This window comes from Rhinolophus sinicus, chromosome 6, assembly GCF_057876585.1.
Source record: "Rhinolophus sinicus isolate RSI-liver-muscle chromosome 6, RSI-T2T, whole genome shotgun sequence".
Classification (NCBI taxonomy): domain Eukaryota; kingdom Metazoa; phylum Chordata; class Mammalia; order Chiroptera; family Rhinolophidae; genus Rhinolophus; species Rhinolophus sinicus.
In genome coordinates this window covers 6,746,823-6,767,702 of record NC_142506.1, presented here as the reverse complement: position 1 = coordinate 6,767,702, position 20,880 = coordinate 6,746,823, and the positions used below count along the sequence as shown (strand labels likewise).

The window sequence follows — 20,880 nt, the reverse complement described above, 5'->3', positions numbered from 1 at the left end:
AGATGCCCTTCGGGCCACACTTTTTATTACTGAGAAGAGTGACTGTGTCCCACTCAGACTGCTGGGGGACTCCTGGCTGTCCTCAGGCTTTCTGGCTCCATCACCTAAGCACACGCTGGCAGGGATTGCCTTTCAGAACCTTGATTTTCTTTCTCTGCCTCTGTCTCTGTTTCTCTCTCTGTCTCTGTCTCTGTCTCTCTCTCTCTCTGTCTCTCTGTCTCTCTCTCTCTCTCTCCCCCCCTCCTTCCCTCCCTCCGTCCCTCCCTCTCTCTCTCTCCACTTCCAGCCCACCCCCAACCCTCCCGCCTGAAACTTTGGGTAAGTTAGGCTAAAGTCTGCTCAGATGCAGCTGTCTCCGTAGCATCACACACTGTGGGAAGCTGGCATGGCGGTGCCAAAGCCCTCCTCTGTGTGCAGCCACCCGTGTGTCCTTGCTAAGGCAGCCCAAGGGAGGAGAGCCATGGAAGGATGAAACCCATGTGTGTTATTCTTTCCAAGAAACCACGGGGTGGACAATGCCAGGCCCTTTCCTTCTGGGCCCATGAGAGTGGGGAGGTCAGGGGTTTCCTTCCCCTGGCCCAGCCTCCCGGCAGCTGCATGCCTACAGTCAAGACACATCCTCTCCAAGTCTCTCATCTGCAAGGGGGATGGCACCGTCTAGTCGCACCAGCACCAACGTGACAAGGTCACTGTGATAAGTGGCCTAAGGGTCTTTGCTGACGACCTAACCAAAGGATCTCAAGGCTGGGAGAGGACAGACATTTCTCAGCCCGCCTGCTTCTGCTCACCTTTTCCAGTTGTTTCCTCAGGACCACTTTTGATGGATGACACGGCCAACCCCAAAGATTGAATGCCAGAGGGGACAACAGTTGCACTTCTATCTGCGGCACCGATCTCTGCAGATCCTGAAAACGCACAACCTTATGGTCCCTACTTAAAAGGTGGTTCAAGAGGGGACTTGCAGGTGAGCATACGGTCAAGGCCACATGCAGGCAGATATTTCAGAGCAACAGCATCAGGAGGGGGCCTCAAACTGGGGTCGCAGACATCAGGGCAGAGTCTCAGGGATCCATGAATGCTACATGGATCCCAAGTTTTCTGTAACCTTAACACGGGCAGGAGTCTGTGCTAGACTGCGGATGACGCCTGGATGAGAACGGTCACAACCACCCAGGCCCACATTTGGGTCGCGTTCACTGTTGTGCCTCTGCCCAGTGCAGGCCCATCATGGTGAAGAGCTCAGAACGGTGGAGAAATTAAGCCGACTCCTGGCCCACAACAGTGTAGGCCAGCGAAGCATCTCAGACCCCTCAAAACACTGCAACAGCGTCTCATCACACTCAGAATTAAGTGCAGCGTCCTCACCATGGCCAGCAAGGCTGCCGGTGAGCTGGCCCTGCCTTCTCACGCAGGCTCCCAGCCAGGGTCTATCTCCCTTTGCTCTCGTGTGTCCGTCCCATCTGCCCTCTTAGCTGCAGGCAGCCAGGTCGCCAGCCCACAGGCCAAATCTCCAGCCCAGACCCGTCCAGACAAAGGAAGCAGCACTTGGCCCTACCCCACCCATCTGCTGACTCAGTTCAGAGCACTGGGTGAACCCTGGCCATCTTCATAGAAATACTTGGGGGTAGACGAGAAGAAAGCATCTTCAAGTACTAAAAGTGTCTTTATAATGTGGAATTGCGGGTGGTTGGCATAGAAAACAAAATCCGGCTTTCTGTATTTTTCTAAATGCATCTCTTTAGCAGGTAAGCTTCCGTGTCTTCCTCCTAACAGATCTAAGTTTTAATTTCATTTGTCTGCTTTTGGGGTGTGGGAAAGCAAACTGGCTTCCTGAGTTTGGGGTCTTTTCCCCAAGGCTCCTTTGGAACACACCTGATGTCATAAATGTATAGGGGACAATGATATATACAAAGGTGGGAGAAACTGAGCGCGCTTACCTGGCGGGGCTGTGGTCCTCGCTGCTTCTCTGCCTTCCTGCTCTTGGCTTGCTTCTGCCCCCCAGAAAGAGAAACAGGTGAACATCAACCCCAGCCTGTCCCACCTTGTTTTCCAGAGGCAGCTCCATCCCATAGGGCGCAGGAAGCAGCATGGGCTCTGCCCCTGGTCACCTCCCAGGACAGCTGGTGATGGCAGGGTCCCTGCTGAACCAGAAAGAGACCCCCTCCCCCTCCTCTGCACACAGGCAGGCTTGCTGACAAACTCAGCTGTGGGTGCGTCTGTTGAAATACTTTGGAGAAACAGATTTCTGCAGAACTTAAACGAGAAAAATGTCTTCGAATCCTATGCTTTTGAACAGAGGAGACGGAAGCAGTAGAGTTGTGTGATTCCAGTTGCTTGCTGTGTCCTGGCTGCAGGAAGGTTGCTGAGCCTGTTTTTCTATGAAATTTGTTTGTTGTTTAACCGTAATTAAGCTCATTCTGTGCTATAGCCTGAGTATTTGTGTCCCCTCAGACTCCCATGTTGGAATGCTAACCCCTAATGTGACGATAGTGGGGGTGGGGGCATTAGGAGGTGGTGAGGTGATGAAGGTGGAACCCTCATAAGTTGGTTTAATGCCCTATAGAGACCCCGGAGAGTGCCCTGACCCCTTCCTCCATGTGACGCCACAGGGAGAAGACAGCTATGACCCAGGAAGCGGGCTCTCACCAGACACCGAATCTGTTGGTGCCTTGATCTCAGACTTCCAGCCTCTAGAACCATGAGAAATACATTTCCGTTGTTTATAAGCCACCCGGTGGGAGGTACTTTGTTGTAGTACCTTTAGTACTTTGTTACAGTACCGAACTGACTAAGGCTTCCTACATGCCACATACAGCGCTTATATTAACTTAGTGACAACCTGGTGAGCTAGGACTATGTTTGCTCTCACTGAGAGACGAGAACGGGGACACACTTGTTCAAGGTCAAGAGCTAGGCACTGGCAGAATGCAAACGCAGATCACCTGGCTAAAGCTGACCCTCCGAACCATGACCCCACGTTACTATCTCACTCTGGCTCTACCACCAAGAGCTGGAGAAGGTAACTTCACCATGTCTGGGAAAGGAAGGGGACTGCCTGAAATTCAGTGTGTCACAGACCCAGATTATGATGATGTGACATGAAAATCAGGCTTTGACATTGACTGAGGGACACAAGTGCTCCAGCACAGGGAGCAGCTGAGCCGTTCTGAGCTGGGGCACCAGGTTCTCTTCAAAGGCAAAATGCATAGATTCAAAGGAAAGTCACGCGAAGCTGTGCTACGCCTGGCACAGGACCCCACCTCTGGCAGCTTCTCCTTTATCTGTAAAATGGGATAACAATGGACCTCCCAGGCCAGGGAAGGACAGCCCAGGCAATACAGGGTGTAGGGGCTTGGACACATCTGGTGCAGTGAGGTCTTCACAAGGTCACTGCCCTCAACCATTCTTAGTAATTAGTAGTAATTATCAGTGATTCACACTTACTAATAAAGGAACCATGATTATTAATCACCACAGGCAGAGTATCTGGTTAGGTTCATGCTTCCAATGACTTCTCAGCCTAGATATTTTTAGGGAAGGGGCTGTTCTCCATGAGTCACTATTGTGTAATGGAAAGAAAACAAGTCTTGCAGCCTCAAGGCTGTGGTTAGAGACCAGCCCAACAAGTCAGTCCCTTGGTGAGTGACGTGGAACTTTTAACCTCCCAGAGCCTCAGTTTCCTATTTCCTCTGGGCCCTGCCAAAAAGTGGTCACCAAACTGAACACAACTATTTAGGTGGCGTTTCTCCACTGGATTCCGTGCTGTCCCTTGTGAAGTCCCCTATTCTTACGTGTCCTGGAGAGAGTGGTTCCGTGATGTGTCCTGGAAAGAGTGGTCAGTTGGTCAGCTCTGGTCTCAGCAGCCACTGTGAAAAGAAACCACCCAACTTCAATCATCCGTTCAGCACCTTAGCCAGGCCCGGGTCACCTGCAAACCAAACGGGTTTCGGGGCTGAGGGACTAAGGAGAGGCCTATGGAAATCCGACCGGGGAGTCTGCACGTTGGTTCTCAATTCAGTCTGGATTCAGTGGACAAGGGGCCAGATGAGGGTCAGTCCTGTGTTCAGGCAAAGAAACCAGCAAATGGGAGAAAGGGCCATGATCTCCCCTGGCTGGATCAGGCACCTTAAAAAGGGAGTTTAATCTAGCAGTAAGGACGAACCCTCAAATCTCAGCCTTACCACTCAGGTCTGTACCTGGGATGACTTCTCTCATCATCTCAATCTACCACCTCTATGTGGAGGTTATAGCAATTATTTCATAGGGCTGTGTGAGCATTAAATGAGATTACATATTTTAAGCAAGTTGTCCAGTCTCCTGTATATGATTTGATGGTACGTGCTGTTTTTATAGTCACACTAGAATTTCTGGAAGAAGATGCTGGTCCAGAATCTTCCCATGCTCTCTCTCCTTTAGTCCTTCTGCCACCTTAAAAGACAGGTATAATCATCCCTTTCCAGGGGCTGGTATCAATGGCCTGGCTCTTGGCCTGTTTCTGTATATAAAGCTTTATTGGCCCACAGTCACACTTACCCAGGTATGAATTGTCTACGGCTGCTTTCCTGCTACAATGGCAGAGTTGAGTCGTTACACCAGAAAGCCTGTGTCTAAAATATTTGCTCTCTGGCTCTTTACAGAAAGTTTGCTGACTGCTGCTTTATGCAAATAAGACATGGAAGGTTATTTGCTTCAGTGTGGTAAGCCACTTTCCCAAAGTCACATAGCCGAAACATGGGAGAGCCAGGATTCCGTCCCCAATCTGTCTGACTCTAAAACATAATTGTTCTAGGACATGATGGCGGCAGCATTTACGAGCCCGATAGCTTTTCCTCACAGAGTGTCCCACCTGTACCTGTGTGGTTGGTTTCTGACCTGCATTCAGGCCACCGCCCCCTCTGAAGGGCATTGGTGTGCGTGAGTGCGTGTGTGGGGGGGTGAAGGTGTGAGTGAATCCACTCCCTTTCTCCAGTCAGTCTCTAGACTCCTGGAAGACCCTTATTTCCTTGGCGTGTTTCCCACGGTCATGCCACAATGGAAAATGTACCAATTTGGGATTATTCTGTGGTTGTCTGACGGGGCCATGACGTCCACAGTGTATCCTCAATTTAGAAAGGAAGTGGCGCTGCCAATCTGCTGGGAGTGGTTGTTTGGTGGAGCTTTGGTTTGGTGTAGGTGCCATTTCCTCTTTTCTCTAGACCTGGGCCCCAAGGCACAGGCTGTCTTGGAGCTGTTGGGAGTGAGACGCCCTTGGACATGGACATGGCCAGGGGTGAGATGTACGAACCATGAGCCTCTGCTTCTATCGTCATAGCAGCAGCAGCAGCAGAGAGAAATAGACAAACTTCTAAGGAGATGGCTGTGCATAGTGGTCTTCCTGAGGCCACTCAGAGAGGCGTAGATTTGCCAGAGTTAGCAAATAAAAATACAGGATGCCCAGTTAGATTTGGATTTCAGATGCACAACAAATACTTTTAAAGTAACGTATAAGTATGTCCCAGAATGGGCATGGGACATACTTACACTCGAAAGTTATTTGTTGTCCATCTGAAGTTCAGCTTCAGATGGTGGAGGGTGAGCGTCCTGCATTTTATCTGACAGGTCTACTGAGTCGGGAGTAGAGGTGTGGGAGAAAGCTGAGCAAGCGAAGAGATTTGGGGTCAGGAGGAACAAAGGGTGGCTCTGGAAAGTCCTTGAGGCCATTCCAGGGAAGGCCCAGCAGGGGCTGTTTTAGGGGAGTTCATTCTATAGCAAGTAGGTGATGGTACAATTAAAATGTGGGCCTTTGGGTCGCATGCCAGTTCCCCAACGCCGTGCTCACCTTCTCCTGAGAGGGCCGTCAGGCTGCTTTCTGTGGGCTCCACAGGATCCACTGGAAAAAGAGAGCCCCCAACAGCAATGACTGATGGATGCAGTGTCAACAGCAAGTGCCGAAGGTCTCAAATGAGAACAGGCTGGGGACCGTAGGACCCAGGAGGAGCAGGCTGTACAGGTGCGATGAGGAAAGGGCTCCCCTCCTGCCTAAGGAGCCCCAGCCTCTCGTGCATACACCTCCCATAATGCAGGGGTGCCCAGCAAGGCCCCAGCTCAAGAGGGACTCCAGCTGGCTCTGGGTTCTGGTGACAGTATCGGACACGGCCTGTGACAATGAAAGGGCTGCAAATCCCAAAGGTTTGTGGCCGTGGAGTATGGTATCTCGACTTGAGAAGACCTCTGTCCAAAGGGGGAGGCAGAAGGCAGAGAAAAAAAGAACGCAGGACTCAGAGGATACATGGAGATACAACGTGTGTACACCCCCCATACACACATGTGTACATGTGCCCCCACACACATTCCCACAGCCACACACACACACACACACACACACACACACACACACCAGCTTCTTCTTTACCAAACACTGCAGGACTCGTTCTGAGAAGGAGATCCCAGTCCCAGGAAAGGAGGGGTGCTCTGCCAAGGTGTACCTCTGAACTTCCCAGCCCAGGTACCCATGGTATTGGGGCTGAGAGATCCTGGGAACTTTGGTGAACAAGGAATGACAGGCATGAATTGTATGTGTGTCCACTGGCTCCCATCAGGCGTCTGGCCCCTGTGGTCTAAGTAAGAGAAGCTTCCCGAGGAGGCTTTACCTCTGGGCAGAAGGGTCGTCGGCTCCTTCCTGCTGGTTGTCTCTGAAAAACAAAACAAAAACAAAAATGGAAAGTCTCTTCAGAGCCGTGGGCTTGGGGGATGTTGGAAGGTGCTGGACGTGGCACCTGAAGATACACAGCGCCCCCTTGAGGTCCCCCACCAGCTCCTGCCCCTGATCCTCAGACATGCAGGGTCCCGTCCTTCCTACCCGGAGGCTGAACCAGACAGAAGGAGGCGTCCAGGAGGTTCAGGGAGGAGTTGATACTGGACTCGGCCAAGCACTGGATGGCAGCCTTGTCGCAGGTGCACAGCAGGCGCTCGCAAGGGTCTCTGGACGCTGTGCACAGAACAAGGACACAGCTGTTTGGAAGATGTCACTGGGAATCGTAAGAGGTAACTAACACAGACTCCCAAAATGAACTCCCCATCAGCCCCTCCCAAGCCCCAGGCCTCTTGCAGGCGTCTCTTCTCTTGTGTCAGCTCCATGTCCTGTGTCAGCCCCATGTCCTGTGTCAGCCTCATGTCCTGTGTCAGCTCCATCTCTTCAGTTGCGTGGGTCCAGTCGGGGAGCCGACACATTCCTTTTCTGTCACACTCACACCCAGGACATCTTACTGGCTCTCCTTTCAACCTATTAACAGACTGACACGTCTCCGCTCTCCATTTCACTGCCCTGGGCCACCCCCATCATCTCTTGCTTGGGTTATGAGAGTGGCCCCCGAACTAGTCTCCCCACTTCTTCCCCTGATGCCCAGTCTAGGGGGGCAGAGCGGTTCTTTGAAAACCCAGGTCACACTATCGCGCCATGTCTTTTCTTGTGTTCAGAATCCCCCAGCCACTCCCCAACTCAAAGTTCCTTCTCAGATCTGCCTCCGTTCCTTCTCAGAGATCATCTCCTTCCCCCTCATCACTCCATTTTTGACTCACAGACCCCCTGTTTCTCAAACACCTCAGGCACCTCGAGCCTTGGGGTTTATCACGTGCTGCCTCCTCCCTCAGCACTGCTCTTGTCCGGGATATGCCTCGTCTCTGTCTTTGCTCACTGCCACCTTCTCAGAGAGGCTCCTCTTGACCTTCCTGTTTAAATGGACACCCACCCCAGCCTCCCTATGCCTTTTCCCTGATTTATTGTCTGACACAGCTCTTGCCATTACCTAGCATACTCTAGCATTTGTTTTTGGTATTTTTCAGTGTCAGACAACCATGAGAAAATTCCAGAAGGTCAGGATATCTCCGGCACCTTGATGCTTATCTTGCAGTTGGTGTAGGTGCTCAGTAAGTATCTGTCGCATGAATGAATGAATGAATGAATGAATGGTGCTTTGAGTGTTCACTGTGAACCTCACCTAGTGATTCACGCCCAGGCCTCAGCTCATGCTGCTCCTAATGCTCCAAACTCCAGCCAATCCGTGTCACCTGGACTGTGGAGTCATTCTCACCTGGGTTCACACCCTGGCTCTGTGACCTAGCAGCGCTGTGACTTTGGGCAAGTTATTCAACTCCTCTGAGCTTTCTTCTCCTTGTCTGCAAACTGGGAACAATGACCCCCATCTACCAGGGTTGTTCGGAAGATCAGAGTTGCTTTGTGAAAAGCCTATGGCACATAATAGGCACTTTATTGAAAAGGGTAGCTCCAACATGGTACCCCCAATGCGCCATGCTTTTTTCCTCTAGCCTTTGCCTGTGCTTCTTCTGCCGGGTTTGCCCAGAGACCTGGAATAAAATTCCTGCAGTCACACAGCGAGTCAGGTGGGGCCGGTGTCTGATTCTTACAAACAACCACGACAGCCTTGTTCATCCATCACGCTTCCGCCTCCACTTCCTCATCGACTCCTTAATGCACACCAGTCACTGTGCTAACTGTTTTATGAGCATCAGTGCATTTTCCTAACAAATCTCTGAAGCAGGTGTTCGCCTCCCCATTTTGTGGTGCAGCAGAGATAACTGCCCCAATGTCACACGATGCATGAGTAGCAAACGATTTGCCCTTCCCAAGCTCCCACGGTTGCTACAAGTATAAAATTAGAGAGACAATAATCTGCTGATCAATATTTCTCCAATTCAAAAAGCATCTATTGTGCCTCAGCCGTGCAGGGTGTAGGTGCCATAGAACCGGCCCTCGTGGGGCTCCTCGTACAGAGGACGGCATTGCCAGTGGCGGTGGCCATGAGCGTGGACCCCAGGAGCCTTCGGCCTGGTCCAGCCTGGCATCTCTGAACTGTCATTTCTCCGCCCAGCCCCCAGGACACCTGGGGATGCTCACCACACGTGATCTTCTTGCTGACGCAGTTGACCTCTGTGCTGAGCTTGGCAGGGTCCTGGAAACAGTCCATCTCAGCGGCCTCCTCGTAGCACCGGCGGTGCTGGAAACAGCAACTGTGCAGGGTGGGGAAGGGTCAGGAGACAGGGAGGCAGCCTGTGATCACGCGTGTCTCTGGATGGTTCCTGGCAGTGGTCTGTTTGTAATACTCAGTACACACAAACGGTTTGAATGATATTATCTAGGCAGCGGGTTCTGTTATTATTACGAGCCTTTCCATATGTGGGACTGAAACACACAGGGCTCTGTAACTTGCCAAGGTCGAGGCTGATCACAGAGCGTGGCTGACACTCAATGTGGGAGGTCAGGCGGCACCTGCACACAGGACATCAGTGGAGAACAATGGAAAGAAGAAAAAAAATACACAGGCAGCTGGTGACCTTGGGCAACTTACTGAGTTTCTCCTACTACGTAGCTCATAAGAATTTTGGGCATTCAAGAACACGTCTGTGGATTCTGCCACATGGTGGGCACTCAGGAAATGGTAGCAATTATTTCTGCAATCTGGTGTACCAGTTCCAGGTGGCAATAACCTGTCCTCCAGGAATTTGGAAATCCCCATCTCCATCAACTGAACTGTATAAAGTAATTGAAATTGGGTGTGACCCACAATTCTGCCAGTTTCTTGCCATCAGTGCTTTGATCATTCTTTTTGGGTTGGGGACAGTGATGAATTGCTGCTTCATTTCTTTGACTTCTAGGTTTGCAAGGGGTTTGAATAATTACAGGAGGTGACAAGGGAGGGCCTGACAGGAGAACTTGTTCCCAGAAATGGCTATAGCACCAGGCCCCATACAGGACCAGCCTCTCCCTTTCTGAATCTCAATGAGCTGGCTCCAGGGGTCGGTTTGCTCTTGGTCCCAGAAATGCGAAGCTGCCCTGTAGGTCCAGAAGTGACTTACAGCCTGTGGGGAGCCATGGTTTCTTGCAACCCTGAACCTTGCAGACTGGCTCGGTTTCTGCCCCCATAACATTGTCTCTGCCTTATCTGAGAAGCGCCTAACGGCTGCTGAGGAATGTGGTGAAAACGGCCAGTTCCCAGACACAGAAAACTAAGGGCTTTCTGGACAATTGGTAGGTTCTGTCTCCTTGAAATATTTACTTTTGTGAGTTTCAGTGACCTTGTATCTTCTATGTCAAAGTAAGGTTGAGGCTAGAAAGATTTACTTTCACTGAGATAATGCATATCTTCTTCGTTTAACTGCACGTACTCAAATTGTATATATTGGTTAGAGATAATAAACTCAGGGCTTCAGCATGACTGAAGACCGGCCGCATTAGCATTTGTGTGTGTCTTTTATTTCATTCCCACTCCCCCATTCAGGTACTGATCGACTCGTGGCGGCTGGCCCGTCACAACAGCCTGTCTTAGAGATTTTGAGATGGGACAGATCTATTGTCTCAGTCCAAAGCTATTATTCCTTATCAGTCAGGGAGATACCACTTTTTGATTGATTCATTTATTTATTTTTCATCTCTAAGAAGCAATTGGAGGCTGACCACCTAGTCCATTAGTTAGTTTACTGAGCTTTATGTGCCAGAGGCTGTGGTCCAGGCTGGGGGTGCAAAAAAATAATACTGTGCAGACCTTCCTTAGAGGCCGTGGATTGGAGCGGGAGACAGGCCGTGCGCGCAGACTCTCCCAGGTGGTAGTAGATGCAAGAAACGGAAGCACAGGTATTTGGGAGCCCAGAGGTTGCCCTGTGCCTATGAGGCAAGGCGTTCACAGAGTGTCCTAGAGGAGAAATGCCAGGGGAGACAATGGGCTGCCCGCTGGATGACAAAGGGGAGTCCTTCCGTCCCTTCTAGGAGTCTGTGTAGCTGACAGCACACACGCCATCACACTAGATAGAGGCACCAGCCGGAGGGGGACATGGTTCCTGGAGTAGAACTGAGACCAGGGTTCAATTTTCTGCTTTCATACGATTGCTGCTGCTGTTGCTATGGTTACAACTACTGGTACTGGTACTAGTACTGCTACTACTGCTAGTGGTATTGAGCTGTTGCGCTATTACCACGCTTACTACTATTACTACTGCTGATACTGTGACTACTGTTACTACTAGTACTGTTACTCCTACCCTACGGCCCTACAGGGACTGTTACTATCGCGCCTACGACCCTACCTACTACTATCGTTACAATCACTGCTCCTACTAGAGCCCTCCTACAACTATTACTGTTGCTTAATCACTAATACTCTTGAATACTTAATGCACCAGGCAGAATCCCAACCAATGTAACTTGTATTTGGTCATGTAATCCTAAATAATAACTCTAGGAGGCAGGCATTGTTATTACCTCCATTTTAGAGACGAAGAAACTGGAGCACGAAAAAAATGGCCTAAGGCCACGGAGCCCATAGAAACAGAGAACTGGAATTACTGGGTCGTAGGCGATATGTGTTAAAACGCTGACAGATTCCCCCAAATCTTCCTGACTGGTCTCCCTGCGGCCAGTGTCAGTTTGGCATGTCCTTGCTAACACTTGCTGCTTCTAAGGTTTAAAATTTGAGTGCCAATCTGATGGGTAAAATTGGTATCTGGTTTTAATTTACTTCCCTTGTATGTAGGGAGGGAGCACATCTTTACTGGCCACGTGTATTTTCTCCATGTTCCCTGCTAGGCATTTACCTCTTTGAAGCAGGGACTGGTTATATCGAGTACAGTGTTCACATATTATTGGACTTGGTGCGTGTTTGTTGAAAATCAAACAGAAACCTCCATAGTCGCGTTGAAGCAGCCATGGTAGTCCTAGTGTGTAGGACTATCCTGAATAAAAATAATTCTCAGATATTGTTATGCTTAATGGTCACTCAGAGAGCTTGTTGAAAATCCAGACTTCCAGGTTCTACCTAAAGGTATTCCAAGTCCATAGGTCTGGGAGGGGCCTTTGGAATCTGCACTTTTAGCAAGCGTTCCGGTGGGTCTGACAGGTGGACCCAAACTTTGAGAAATGAAAATGAAGATTTGCGTGTCAGACATAACATAGGATCATGATAACTTCCCAGAACATGAGAAGATCACAGATCGCTCTGCAATTTAAAGATGAGGAGAGCAGTCACCCAGCGGGTAAGTCGTAGAATTCAGACGCCTCAAGGCCCCAGTCCAGGGAGCTCTCTGTGTCCCATGCCAGCCAGGCCACCACAGCCTCCCTTTTGGTCTTTCTCACCTGTCAGACTCGTCCACGGGCAGCCCTTCCATCTCAAACCTGCAGGCACAGCCGTAGTCTTCCAAGTCTCGGGGGCAGAGCCCAGCCACACACCTGAGACCGCTGACAAACTGGAGCAGCGCCGGGAAGTTGGTGAAGACGGCCTGCAGCCATGTGAAATGGGAGCCCAGGCAGTCTGCAGGTGGGACAGCAGGGAGGGCGCTGGGGCCAGGTCGAGGAGGGAGCCCCGTCCCCAGGACTCCCTACAGCATGAGCTGATGGTACCTCGTCAACCTACTAAACACCTCCTGAGGACTCAGGACTGTGTTAAGCAATTAAAGTGAAGTAGGTTTGTAAAATGGGGTCCCTGGTGATTGCCCACCTAGCAGCCAATATCCCGTCTTCCTTACCAACAAACCTGAAAAGGCCTCCAGAAAGGTGGGCCTTCTCCCCAAATCCCTGGGGTGTCACATGATCATTCTCAGCTGAGCATGGTATTCCCATGTTTCCGTGATGGGCTAGGGCTGAGCGGGGACCCAGATCTAGCCAAAACAACTTGAGGGGGCGTCCATTAGAGGCTCTGGGGAAATATTTATTTCCTAATAAAGAACAAAGGTGTGAAGACGATCCTTTAGATCTACCATTCTCCTCCCTTTAATGTGGGTGAGGATACCCTGGCTGGAACTGCAGCAACCCCCTGGCAACCTTGAGGCCCCAAGCCTACAGATGAAAACCAGTGGGGCGAGATAGAATGAGCCTGCTGGCTCTCAGATACCCGTGTTGAGCTACTGCACCGGTCCTGGTGACTTCAGACAGCTTGTGTGAGATAATTTAATGTCTTTATTATTTAAGTCACTCTTAGTTTGCTGAATGGATCCCAAATGATACAGTACCGGCACTAGAGAACTGTAAGTCAGTGCAGGGAGAGAAGAGCTATAGACATTAATGATTTGGGGGCACCTTCTATGTGCCAGAAACTGTACTATGAGCTTTAAATAACACCACAGTGACAATGGATAGAGCGACTAATGCTTTAGAAAGCATTCGCTTTGTCTCTTATCCCATAAATCCCATGTTAATCCTGCAAGGTAGATGCTATTCTGTCACCTCCATTTCACAGGTAAAGAAACTGAAGGTCAGAGACATGTCCAAGGTACCCGCCAGCAATGACGATTTATATAGATATATAACCCTAAACAAAAATGCTCTTGCAAACAAAATTGGCAAGAAGACAGTATCCAGATTTTGGGGCTGCTTTGTGCGCACTTTTCCATTCTCTGCCTTTCTGACTGGGAGACCACGAGGAGCCACGTGGGCTGGTCTCACAGCCCTGATTTAAATGCACAGGGTCATGAGAGGGAGCTTGGGGGCATCTCAAGTTGCCTGTAAGGACCAGTTCCACCTCTGACGGTTCTAGCTTCTTTCTACCTCAAGCAAACTTCCTTCTCATGTTTTGTTTTCATACAGCGTAATCAGAAACATGAAGAAATGATTCTATGCTGATGGAAAAAGCCACTCTGAGGTATGGGTGTGTCTATGTGCACGTGTGTGTGTGTGTGCAAACATGCATTTTTGTTCAAAAACTTACAGGGACCCTGTACTTAGTCATATATACATTATACGTGTACACACACACACGCACACATAGAGGGGGGCCAAAAAAACGGATACACATTTTAAGAAAGAAAAAAACTGTATTAAAATTGTAATATTCAATATATACTGATAACAAAAGATGAATACAAGTCTCGTTTGACTTCTGCAATTGCAAGAGGTGCTCAAAGTGGTTACCATCTGTGTAATTTTAATACAATTTTTTCCTTTCTTAAAATGTGTATACATTTTTTTTTGGCATCCTGTGTGTGTGTGTGTGTGTGTGTGATATATTGATATATATATATATATATATATATATATATATATATATATATATATATATATATACACACACATTTAAGTATTATATCCACCATTGTCTAATCCAATAGCAATTCAGAGTCTCTTCACTCATGTCAATCATATTATAAACTTACTTATTTTTTGGGCACTTTTAGTAATCACTGATAAGATCCATTGTGGTGTCCTGCAATCGATAGTTGCATGATAGATATATAACTGATAAATGGCATATGATTGCACAATCGATACATAACTGATAAATGGGATACTTGACACTCTGAAATTCTTCGGCTTCACGTATATTTACTAGTCAAAGAGGAAAAATAAAATTATTTTGGTGTAGGGCAACTGAGCTCTAGTCTCAGAGGAAAATTTCTCCCTTCTAGTTGTGTGGCTTTGGGCAAGTCACTTAACTCCCTTAGGCTCAGTTTCCTCATCTGTAAAATGGGGATGCCATTTCCCTCTTGCCAGGTTGTGGTCAGGACTAATTAGTGAAGTCACCCTGCAACTCAGGGAGGCACCCTGCATTGAAGGCAGCACTGCTCTCATCAGGGTCACATTGACTGGGGCTTGCTGGGGAGGCCATGGGTGCGCAGAGGGCAGACACCCCGGCCCGGTGATTTCCTTAGATTTCCCACACACACTCCATGTCCTCACACCGGGTGGATAACAGCAATTTCAGATTTAACTTACCAAAAATTTCTGTCGCACTTTCCACATTTTTAAACACCCCGTTGAAGAACGTGATATCTAAGTGGAAGGAAGAGAAAACAAATTACAGCGCTCTGGTCTCTCCCCTGCCCCCTCCCCATCCACTGGCTGGGTAAAGAGTAAGTAAAACCCTTTCTCTTTCTCTAAGGATAGATTTGACCTTGGGCTAAGTGTCTAGTAACACAGGTTACCATGGAGACCTGATAAGATGAAATAGGACTTGTGTTACCAGGCAACATTGCTCCATGGTTAAAAAAAAAAATAAAGTAGACCCCTGGATGGTAAGTTGTCTCTGGACTGGCAAGAAGTATGGATGAACTATAAATACCAGGTGGGAAGTTGTTGTTTTGGGTCTCGCTCAGTGTGATGACTCCAGCAACTGGGCATGTCCCTTCTGGGCTTCCTAGAAATTATAGCTATGAACTTGGTATTAGAGGTACTGATTCCTGTGGAGAATGAGGCTGCGAGGCCAGGCAGGTGCTGTGGCTGCCCCACGTGAGCCCCGCTCTCTTGCACCTGACTCATTACGTAGGGCTTCTGGGCCACTGTTTTGTCACTGCCAAGGCCACTCTCCCTGCCTGGCACACTGTGTTTCCTGGCCTGGATCCTTCTAAGTGCCAAGCGTGGCCTGTAAGTCTGAAAGTCTAACACCTCCCGGTGGTCATCGGACTTCCCAGGGAGATTATACGTTTTGGAGAGAGGCCGCTTGTCGTTTGGACCTAGATGGGGCCGATCACTTTGCTTACAGGGGCTCGTGCACAAATAATGTGGTTGACTCAACTCACCTCCCTGAAAGGTCGAAAATGAACCTTTAATTCATGAGCTAGTTCACTGTGTATTAAGTTCTTCAGCGATACCCATAGAAGAACCCACTTGAGAAATCTTTATCATCCATCACTAGGAAAATGTTCCCTTCCCCAAGGAACATTATACATCCTTCTTTTTAATAACTAGAGCCCAGCAATCAATCATCTATCTCTCTTTGTTCTGCCCTAGGAAGCTCAGAACTCATTTGAAGCTAAAATACAGTTACCGTATAATCATTATGATCAGCCCATTTGCTTCCTTCTCCTGGTTTCCCCTTCCAGCTGACATTTAGCTTTTGACGGGAATTTCTAGTACTTTGTCTCAAAGGAGAGACCCGTGGTGGGTCAGACACCAGGGGAGAGGCTTTTGAATCTCACCTGAGTCCCTTTACCTATCAGTATCATAGAGTAAGTGGCTCTAGGGTATATTCAGAAGGGCTCATTTTCTCTGCCAATATCCCAGACAACTTTCTACCTGGCTAGGTCTCCGAAGAAAAGTTCAACGAATACATACTGAGATTTGTTGAGAGTCCCGGAGGCAGCACCTGTGGGCGGTGTGGGGTGTCCAGAGGGTGGCCCCCTATAAGGAGGAATGCAGGATTAGTACAAATGCTGTCACAGCCCACTTGCTGGGCTGAGGCTGGAAGGTGGCAGACAGGACATCAACATGGAAACACGCAAATTCAGGTCTGTGCATATTTTTCTAGCACCTGCTATGTGTCAGGTCTCTGTGCGAGCTTCTGAACAAAATAATGCAGACTTTCCAATGAGGAGGGAAACTCAGGACTTCCATTCCACCTGAAACCTTATCCCAGAGCCCACGTAATTTCTCTGGCATGTCTTACGTTTGACATGACTGCCTCAGAAACTATTTAATAGCATGCCAGCCAACAGCTAAGAATACTTAAGCAGCTATTGAAAACCTTGCCTGCTCCTTGGGAATTATTTCCATGATAATTCCTTTACAGAGGTGAGAATGAAGTTCCTGTCCTGGAGGAGGGAGGTGCCCCTATTAGTGATATGTGCTCATAGGGGGTGTTTGCTCCCCCACACTCCTGCCTACTCTCAGGATGTCACCACCCACACATTTTCATTACCGTGTTTCCCCGAAAATAAGACCTAGCTGGACCATCAGCTCTAATGCGTCTTTTGGAGCAAAAATAAATATAAGATCCAGTATTATATTATATTATCCGGTCTTATATTATATTAAAATAAGATCGGGTCATATATTAATTTTTACTCCAAAAGACGCATTGGAGCTGATGGGCCGGCTAGGTCTTATTTTGGGGGGAAACACTATAGCAACCAAAAAAGTCACCCTGGATTTTAAATTGCTTTTCCCAGGGGACTGAGTTAGTTCATTGTCACGGTCCAGAGGGGTGGGGTTGGGCGAGAGAGTGACAGGCAGAGGAAATATAAGGCCAAAATTCAGCAGAATAAAACTGATTCTGACTCAGCTAGAGTGTCGTCGTGAGCAGAAGGTGACTAGCATCCATCTCGTTCCAGGCTCACTTTGCATCACCTATCTCATCCTCTGCCCGGTGCTGTGAGGCACGTATGGTCATTACCTTTTCATAGACAACGAAACTGAGACTCACTGATGAAGCTCTAGCATCTTCTGACCAGGTACCTAGACTTTTCTTGATCTGGCCCTTGACTGGCTCTGACAAACCATCTCTTACCTTGAACCTTATGCTCCTGCGATGCTGAAAAGCCTATCATTTTCTAGACACCAAACTGCTTCTTGCCATCCTGCCTTTGCTTGTGCTGTGCCCTAGGCCTGGGGTGTCCTCCTGTTTGTCTGTTCCCCTTTGCATTACTGACTCTCACTGACATTTTAGGGCACCCCTCTAAGTTTAAGGAGCCCTACCTCACCCCCAAACTGGGCTGATAGGGATAACTTTCCTGTGCTCCCCTCTTGCCAGACAGACTTCTCTCATTGTACTTATGATCCCAGGTTGCAATGATCTGTTTCTGTAACTGTGTCCTCAACTAAACGAGGCACTCGTTGTGTGCAAGCGCTATGACAGATTAAAGCGCACGTTCAATGGACCGTTTAGTGAATGAACGAGCATTCCCATGGTTGAACTATGCCAATGACCAACTTACGAGCCAATGAGTGATGCCCCACTAGAACCATAGAAACCCTCGTCTAGTACAACTTGAAGCAAATTTACGAGATGTCATCTCTAGAAAGTAGAAGGAGATTTCATAGTGAGTGAGATTTCATAGTGTTAAGTATTCTACCCTGGAGATCAACCAGCATTGTCTTAACTTCTGACTCAGATTGTCCTGGGGGCAGCCATGAGAAAGCACTGAAAAACTGTAGACTATTTCAGAATTTTGTCACCCCAAATGAGGCGAGTCAAGATCGTAGTTGCAATTTGATCAAGTTGAGTTGAGGTCTTGGTAAAGGTTTAGCAGCTGACCTACCAGTCCCAGTCACACTAATGATGGGGACCCCAGTCATGACAAAAATGTTTTAATAAGGAGGAAAATCATATATGGAAGAAGTAATGAATCAGTAGAAACCCAGCCACTTCTGGAGGTGGTTGATCCACTCTGCCTTGGAAAGAAGGTCTGGGATGGTGTTTGGAAGGGTCTGGACCTGAGGGAAGACTTTGTGTCTTATGTAAAGTGGTTATACTCTAATTTCAACATACAAGTTTCTGGGTGACATGTTAATTTCTTGCATTATCTACTAGCTTGGGTCATGGTCAAGATAAATTATCCATAATAGTTGTGGATTCACTTTGCCTCACTTTACTGCTGTGTTTAGAAGAAAACCTTACTTAGAGAGGGGAGGATAAGTGTGTTGATCCAGAGTTTACCTGAATATGAGAAGGGAAGGAGAAGAATGTCTAGATAAATGAGTGATATCAATTACTAGTGGTGCCCAATCCATTGTAGGAAGGAAAGAAGTGGGTTGGGGTGTTTGATAGCTGCACAAACATGCAAACAAGAAAGAAAAGAGGATGGGGCAAGAAGTCTCAGATTTGAAACCAAGACTCTTGGGAACTTGAAATTATTATCCCAGGCTACCAAGAAGTTTGCTTTGATGACCAGGTTTTGGTAGCATGAGACCCAGCTTTAGAGTGTGGGGGTGGAAGAGTTTTTCCTTTCTAATCCACGTGCCTGCAAAAGGGGAAAGGGGGCAGCTGCACATCTGTAAGGTCAACCCACTCCAAGGACATCAGCAAAACCAGGCACCGCGGCCAGTGAGCCAACGGGGAGGGAGGTTACTCACCCGCCACCTTGTCTTTTGCTCTCCCGGTTCTCCACCTCATCTCCCTTCTCACATTTTCATGCACTCTACAACTTGCTCAAAAATATCAGTTGAACTAAACCTATTAATTATCATTAATGTTTGATTTCCATCAGTCATTAAGCAAGGGGATAAAGTACTAATAAGTGCATCAGATGAAATTTGACAAGGCATCCCAGTGTTCATGTAATTATATCCTGAGACAGAAATACGGTGTAAAGTACCCATACTCACCGACATGGGGGGCCATCAGCATCCCTATGAGAAGAAGCACAACCATAGCAAGAGAGCACAGGGTGGGAATGCAGCCTCAACAGGAACAGCTCCTGGGAGAGAAGTCCGCGGAATATGATGAGTGTGTTTTCAGGAATAAGAACCCACAGGAGCCCTTCATCCCATGAAGCAGTGAGGTAAAAGGAGAAAGCCTTGAAAGGGTTTCTGTCCAGCTTTGCCACTAACTAGCAGTATGACATTGAAGAGACCACGTGCCCTCTGTGAGACTCAGTTTATCCATCTGTAACATGGAAGCTTAGCTGCGTGCTCCTTGAGGACACCTCTGTGGTCTCCTTTATTTATTCATTAAGTCCATGGCCATGTATTGTGTGTCAGGCATGTTGTAGGGGTGGGTCCAGGGATGCAAGGTGAGGAAAGCACACTCCTTACCTGTGGGCTGTTTGGAGATTACTAGGGAAGGGAGGCAATCGAAAAAGTGCTATAGTTTGACTTTTGCGAATTAATATTTGATTTCCATCACTCATTAGGCAAGGGGATAAAGTAATAATAAGCAAATCCGATGAAAAGTGACAATATGTCCCAGTGTTCATGTAATTATATACTAAGACAGAAATACAAATTGAATTTTAAATAACCCGTAAGTTATGATACGCCAGCATTCCGAGTAACTACTGAGTAGGCTGACTTTGCACCCTCTTACCTACATCTCTTGATATGAATACATTTGGTGATCACACAGAGTGCTGCCTGCCAGCAAACTATGCTTTTCCCGCAGCAGCAGCTCCCTCTTTCTTCTTTTCCTTAGTTTGTAAGCCATTTGAATACTTTGCTGCTGCCCTAGGAGTTTGAGAGATGTATCTCAGGGGCTGCCGTGGGGGGAAGAGGCAAGGCGGGCAGGGTCCGGGAACCTACCACATTCCATTGGTGGCTGCCTTGTGCTCTGACGAGCAAACATTTAACTTCCTGCATTCAAGCAGGTCAACCATGTGTTTGGCAGGGAAGGGAAAAACCTGAGGGATTTAGCTCCCTGGGAATATAACTCCCTAAAGAATGTTAGATGGATAGTTGGTTTGTGCTTATGCTGCGTTAGGGCATGATTTTTAGGACAAAGTATGAAAGATAATACAATGTGATCAAGCTTCCCCATGGCTCACACAAGGCTGCTGTCGGGTTGTACATGTTTGCACTGTGCAAAGGTGTTGCACTGAAAGGGGCAGGGAGGGGCTGAAAGGCAACCAGTGCTCAGCTCCCAAGCTTGGCCTCTGCAGGGCTGCAGCAACCTGGAGGGGGGAGTACTTTCCACAATTTGTCCTCCCAGAGCCCAGTGCGGCCCCATGTCCTGATGGCCCTGTGTATGTACCCAGGGCCGTGGTGGGCCACTCTACCTTGTACGTAGGGCTTGGTATTGGGGAATGTGTCCCAGAGGAGAAGACAGTTGTAGGCTGTTGGATCACTACTCTATGAACCTGTCTCAGGGCCTCGCACAGCTGCTGGTGGCTGTAAAATAAATGTTTGTTGAATGAATGAGAAAGAGTAGGGCATGAGTGCCTTGGGAATCTCACTCGGCTCAGACATTCTCTAATCCTCTAATTATTTCCTGATTTTGCTCAGGCATAATGCTCTGCTTATAACCTTTTGTTAGCCACACGCATTCTTAGAGCAGGTTCACGGTCAAGGTTAGACAGGCTTTCTGATTCTCCTGTGGAGATTCAGATCTGAATGACTCCTTGTCAAGGCCATGAAGCCAGACTGACAGTTAAGGCCGAGGCCTGGGACATCCCCAGATGGAAAGTGGCATGCCCTGGGAGCCCCATGAGTGAGCAGCTGGCAGCGGTTCAGAGGACCCCACTGAAGTGCCCACA

At 48.4% G+C, this 20,880-nt stretch overlaps 1 protein-coding gene and 1 long non-coding RNA gene across 2 annotated transcripts in view; one reads left to right on the top strand and one right to left on the bottom strand.

The window, feature by feature from the left end:
• Positions 1–20,880, bottom strand: part of OC90 (otoconin 90) — a 29,489-nt gene that overhangs the window by 6,390 nt on the left and 2,219 nt on the right. The window contains exons 2-12 of the mRNA XM_019723971.3: positions 19,019–19,110; positions 16,031–16,096; positions 14,693–14,749; positions 12,122–12,296; positions 8,894–9,006; positions 6,839–6,967; positions 6,630–6,671; positions 5,819–5,869; positions 3,792–3,866; positions 1,938–1,991; positions 789–905 (exon numbers count right to left, since the gene is read on the bottom strand). Of these exons, the coding sequence (XP_019579530.3) occupies positions 789–905; positions 1,938–1,991; positions 3,792–3,866; positions 5,819–5,869; positions 6,630–6,671; positions 6,839–6,967; positions 8,894–9,006; positions 12,122–12,296; positions 14,693–14,749; positions 16,031–16,096; positions 19,019–19,064 (925 nt within the window). The 5' untranslated portion in view covers positions 19,065–19,110. The remainder of the gene's footprint in view (positions 1–788; positions 906–1,937; positions 1,992–3,791; positions 3,867–5,818; positions 5,870–6,629; positions 6,672–6,838; positions 6,968–8,893; positions 9,007–12,121; positions 12,297–14,692; positions 14,750–16,030; positions 16,097–19,018; positions 19,111–20,880) is intronic.
• LOC109443507 (uncharacterized) lies at positions 12,192–17,207 on the top strand. Its single transcript, XR_002136691.3, has 3 exons — positions 12,192–12,302; positions 13,568–13,622; positions 17,026–17,207. It is a non-coding gene; the product is annotated as an uncharacterized LOC109443507 (long non-coding RNA).